The 5,000-nt window shown below is 38.3% G+C and overlaps 1 protein-coding gene across 1 annotated transcript; it reads left to right on the top strand.

Moving 5' to 3' along the window:
* The first annotated feature begins 659 nt into the window (after positions 1 to 659).
* On the top strand, positions 660 to 4,854 carry LOC113816999 (probable bifunctional dTTP/UTP pyrophosphatase/methyltransferase protein). The gene is made up of 5 exons (XM_027368996.2): positions 660 to 853; positions 1,473 to 1,583; positions 2,444 to 2,574; positions 3,101 to 3,259; positions 3,620 to 4,854. Exons 1-5 carry the CDS (start codon positions 764 to 766, stop codon positions 3,762 to 3,764), a joined length of 636 nt encoding a protein of 211 aa, XP_027224797.2. The 5' UTR covers positions 660 to 763; the 3' UTR covers positions 3,765 to 4,854.
* The last annotated feature ends 146 nt before the right edge of the window (positions 4,855 to 5,000 follow it).

The raw sequence follows: 5,000 nt of genomic DNA, 5'->3' as shown, positions 1-5,000 counted from the left end.
TGTACTGTGTGTGTGTGTGTTTGTGTGTGTGTGTGGGTGGATGGGTGTTTGTGTGTGTGTATGTGCGTGTGTGCGTGTGTGTGTGTGTGGGTGGATGGGTGGGTGGGTGTGGATGTGGATGTGGGTGTGAATGTGTGTACTGTGTGTGTGTGTGTGTGCGTGTGTGTGTGTGTGTGTCTGTGTGTGTGTGTGTGTGTGTGTGTGTGCGTGTGTGTGTGTGGATGGGTGGGTGGGTGGGTGTGGATGTGGATGTGGGTGTGAGTGTGTGTACTGTGTGTGTGTGTGTGTGCGTGTGCGTGTGTGTGTGTGTGTGTGTGTGTGTGTGTGTGTGTGTGTGTGTGTGTGTGTGTGTGTGTGTGTGTGTGTGTGTGTGTGTGTGTGTGTATGTGTGTGTGTGTGTGTGTGTGTGTGTGTGTGTGTGTGTGTGTGTGTGTGTGTGTGTGTGTGTGTGTGTGTGTGTGTGTGTGTGTGTGTGTGTCTGTGTACGTATGTGTGTGTCACTGACCTTTACTATAATGGAGGTCAGTAACATTATCACGGTATATATGTGGTTATAAGAATGTTATAGTTATTAAATAACAAATCGCTGTCACAGAGTGGTAACGTTGGTGTGCGTTCGTGCATGCGTGCGTGCCATGCGCCCTTTATACACGAAGGTAAACATTTATAGTGACGGTCCCTCCTTGGTCCGCGTGTATTACAAGCGGAGAATTTCCACAACAAATCCAATTAGAGGAGAAGAAAGGAGGATTCCCACTACAAAATGATCATTCATTACTTAACCAAACTAGGAAATAAGAATGTCGTTCTCGCCAGTGCCTCACCTCGAAGAAAGGAAATTCTGCAAAATATCGTAAGCGTAAAAATGTCGCCAAATTCCTGAAAAAAGAGTGAAATGGATTTTTTGGTTAGTAAATGGTAAAAGTTTAGAGGACACCGACAGCGCTTATTAGAACAGGCCCCATTCTCGTAATTATATTAGTTGTGTTCTCTGCTAACCACATGATTTTGTTAATTGAATGGAGGATTTGTAATCTGAAATCTAATGCAATAAAGGCACATTCTTGATTGATTACCGTGACTTGTCAATGGTCAACAAGACATGTGTACACATACACGGGCCTTCTTTTAAACGCAATAAGATATATGTAAAGTGTTATCTTCAAAAGGGTCTCTTGTTTTTGATAAATGTCCATAGAGCTTTCCAGGTCTAATATATGTGATGGAGATTTCTTGATGAGGCCTATTGCAGATGTGTGGCTGTCTTATTATTATTTACAGTTTAGTTATTGGTTTGATTTAACACCCTCCTTTATTATTATATTATTTTATGCCTCAGATTTCTACTGTTTTTGTATGCTTACCCATATGACAAAGATTGAACAGATAAATTATATTAGAATAAACATATGTTTTTTGTTGATGATTAAATTGTGAGTTGTGAATTTTACTTTCTTTGAACTGTATTCCAGGGGTTGAAAATAACCATTGAACCTTCGAGCTTCATAGAAAACTTGGACCCCAATAGTTTCGCTCATCCCAAGGACTTTGTGATAGCCACAGCCCGGGGAAAGGCACAGGAGGTTGGTTAAGATACTTATTTTATTGATTTAAAAGTTTTTGGTAATGATATGTCATGACAATTGTTTGTGCTGTTGTCTTTTGAATATTTGTCTGTTTTGTATTGTAGATACTTAATTTGATTTTGAATGTTTGTGTTATTAAATTCTGAGTTTTATGTGATTAAAACAGAATTTGTTATAATTACTTAAAAAGATCAGTATTAATTGTAAGTATATAAAACAACTGACACCCCATACCTCTATAGCTGCTCCTACTTCACTGTACCTTCTTCCATGTGTCTGGATGATTCTTTCTCTCACCCAATCCTCCCTCTATTTTTTCCTCTCCAACAAGTTTATCTTCTACACCCCTTCCCATCTAGTCCTCCCTCTACACCCCACTCACACCTAGTACTCCCTCTACATACCCTCCCCCCTTATCTTTCCTCTATATCCCCCTCCCACCTAGTCCTCCTTCTACATTCCTCTCCCCTTAATCCTCCCTCCCTCTACACTCCCCTATAACCCACTCCCTCCTAGTCCTCCCTCTACATCCCCCTTCCCCCAGTCCTCCCTCTACATCCCCTTCCCCCCAGTCCTCCCTCTACATCCCCCTCCCCCAGTCCTCCCTCTATGCCCTCTCTAAGCCACCATAGAGAGTCCACTTTGCCCACTGCCTCATCTTTTATGGGTGCTGTCTCTCCCTTCCTACAGATCCCTCCCAGTATAGTTGTGTTATGTGTGGCATCATTTTGTTTTTAACTTGCTATATTTTGCAAAGTTGATTATCATTCTTAGTACTCTTATTCTTATTATTCAATTTACATTATCCCTGTAAATGACTGTTTTCTAGTCATTGTAATAATTCCCTCGTATTGCAGGTAGCCAAAAGGTTAAGCTCGGCTCAGTCTCCTCCAGACTTCGTCATAGGGGCTGACACTTGCGTCACTTTGGATGACACTGTTTATGGGAAGCCCAAAGACAGAGATCATGCCTTCAGTATGTTGAACAAGTAAGGGAAGATTTCTTTTTTGTTATTGTGAGTGTTTTTTTTTTAAATAATGTAACGCTTCTTGTTTTTGTTTTTATTGTTTATATATGTGGTTTTATATTTTGTAGAATAATATATTTTGTTTGTTTGTTTTCATTTATATATCAGTACATATCTATCTGTGTCTTTCTCAGTCCATCTATCTGTCTATATGTTATATATCAGTACATATCTATCTGTGTCTTTATTAGTCCATCTATCTGTCTATATGTTATTTATGTCTTTCTTCATTACTTTCATTTTCAGACCTTAGTGTATAAGTCACTGATGAAAATTATTGCATAAGATTTCAAAACTCAAAAAGGATACTTAAATACATAACAGCTTACTGATATCTAAGAGAAAGGTAAAATAGGTCTTTAATGCTAATCAACAGTACAGAATGGGGGTGAAAACATTGTAAAATACTTAGTTAAATTTTGTTTATTTGCTCATGTTCTGAATATCTTGTCCTTCACTGCAATGACATAATAAATTCAAATTTCAGTCTTAGTGGAAGGAGTCATGAGGTGCTGACGGGTGTGTGTTTGATGGTCCGCAAGGGGCAGGAATGGCAAGAGGTTGACTTCAGTGAGACAACCACTGTCAACTTTGCAACATTGTCACCTCAAGTTATCAATGCTTATATTGATACTAAAGAACCCATGTAAGTATATAAGGGTGTAAGGCTGTGAAGTTGAGTGTTGATCTGTGTTGGTATGTAGTTTGAGATATTTCTTATTTTCTTTTTATTCCCTAGCTCCATCCCTCCCTTTCTTTTTCTCTTACACATACGCATACATGCACACATGCATATCATCCCTCCCTTTACACACACAAATACAAATTCACTTATTCACTTTTTCAGTCACTCACTCACAAATACACTCATTCACTCTTTTGTTATCATATATCTCTGCCATGCACCCACTCAACTTTTCAGTTAATACCTCTCTACCTTTGTCTCTGTCTCTTCATTATGCCTCCTCTCTTTCCTTTCTAATTTAAAACATTAATACTTCCACAGGGACAAGGCTGGTGGTTATGGCATCCAGGCTCTTGGTGGAATGCTAATAGAAGGAATACAAGGCGACTACTACAATGTAATGGGATTTCCTCTTCATAGATTTTGCCAGTCATTGGTTCCCGTGCTAGAAGAAATGTTTTCTTAGTGTGCTAGCATGAGTGAATGTTTCTTCTTTTAAGTTAATTTATACTGATAGTTGTAATAATTTAAAGAAATGTGTCCTATGTTTCTGATATTTTGTTTTAACCTTTTCACTGATGTGCTCTGAAATCATCGGCTATATTCACAATCAATGCAAAGCCCTCCGCAATGGGAGTTTGCGAAAGCGATCACATTGTTGTACCCACAGTCATGCAATGCGACGGAGGTTGGCGCTGATTGGCTCTCAGAACCTGACTTTGCAACAGTTAGGCTCTGAGAGCCAATGAGCGCTGACCTCTGTTGCATCGCATTGACTGTGGGTAATCCAATGTGATATCCTTCGCAAACTCCCGTCACAGAGATCTTCGCATTGATTGTGAATATGGCCGCATATGTATCCCGTGTGATATCTGGATTTTCTAAATAACATATTTAGCAGTTTGAAGATTCCTTCTTATAGGACATGTATACTGGACAATAAGGCAATAAATGTATTTTACTATATTCCCTTGGAAAAAAGTATTTTTATTTGTAGTTAGTTGTATGCCTGGCAGCCACATTTCTTTCCAGTACGAATAATCTTCGTGACAAACAAGACCAGGTATTAATTCCTAATCATCAGCTTCTGTTGTAATATCACTGCCTTTTCTTAATACATGTTTTTCCAATATGTTTTCAATTTCAAAGAACATAATGATGGAGTTTTGTACAACAAGGGCTTTGTCCATGCACAGCCATCCAGTGACTATTCTAGGCTTTATAAAGGAATTACGCAACAGATGTCAAATAGTCTGTATCACTGGGGGGAGGGGGGGATGTGTGGACATTGAACAGTGTCCGCATCAGTGAAAGGGTTAAAGCAATATTTCATATAACTGAGGAATAAATATCCTTAGGTCAGTCAGTCAAGTATTTTTTATATTGAATAGAAGAACAAGTTGAATTTGTGATATTTATATAAGATTAAGATAAGTTTTAGTTTTAAGAAAAGTTTTCCTTTGTCAGATTTATTGTTTTTTATTTCTTGTAAAGAATGTATTATGTGCAGGGATATTTAAGTGATAAATTAAACATGAATAAAGCATTTCAGTGTTTCCTTGTGATTTTTTTCCCTTTCTGTAACCATACTTTTGCTAAAGCAGTTATGTATTGCCGAAATCTGTGGAGCCAGAAAGGAGAACACAGCTTAGTATGAGTGATAATTTGCTAGAAATTGACAAACTGAATTAAAATCGGTAAT

Source organism: Penaeus vannamei, chromosome 12, assembly GCF_042767895.1.
Source record: "Penaeus vannamei isolate JL-2024 chromosome 12, ASM4276789v1, whole genome shotgun sequence".
Lineage (NCBI taxonomy): Eukaryota > Metazoa > Arthropoda > Malacostraca > Decapoda > Penaeidae > Penaeus > Penaeus vannamei.
This window is presented reverse-complemented; position numbering and strand designations above follow the sequence as displayed.

Coding starts and splice junctions, on each gene's coding strand:
- LOC113816999 (XM_027368996.2), top strand. CDS start 764: ATGATCATTCATTACTTAACCAAACTAGGAAATAAGAATGTCGTTCTC. Junction 854..1,472: donor AGGAAATTCTGCAAAATATC/GTAAGCGTAAAA, acceptor ACTGTATTCCAG/GGGTTGAAAATAACCATTGA. Junction 1,584..2,443: donor CCCGGGGAAAGGCACAGGAG/GTTGGTTAAGAT, acceptor CTCGTATTGCAG/GTAGCCAAAAGGTTAAGCTC.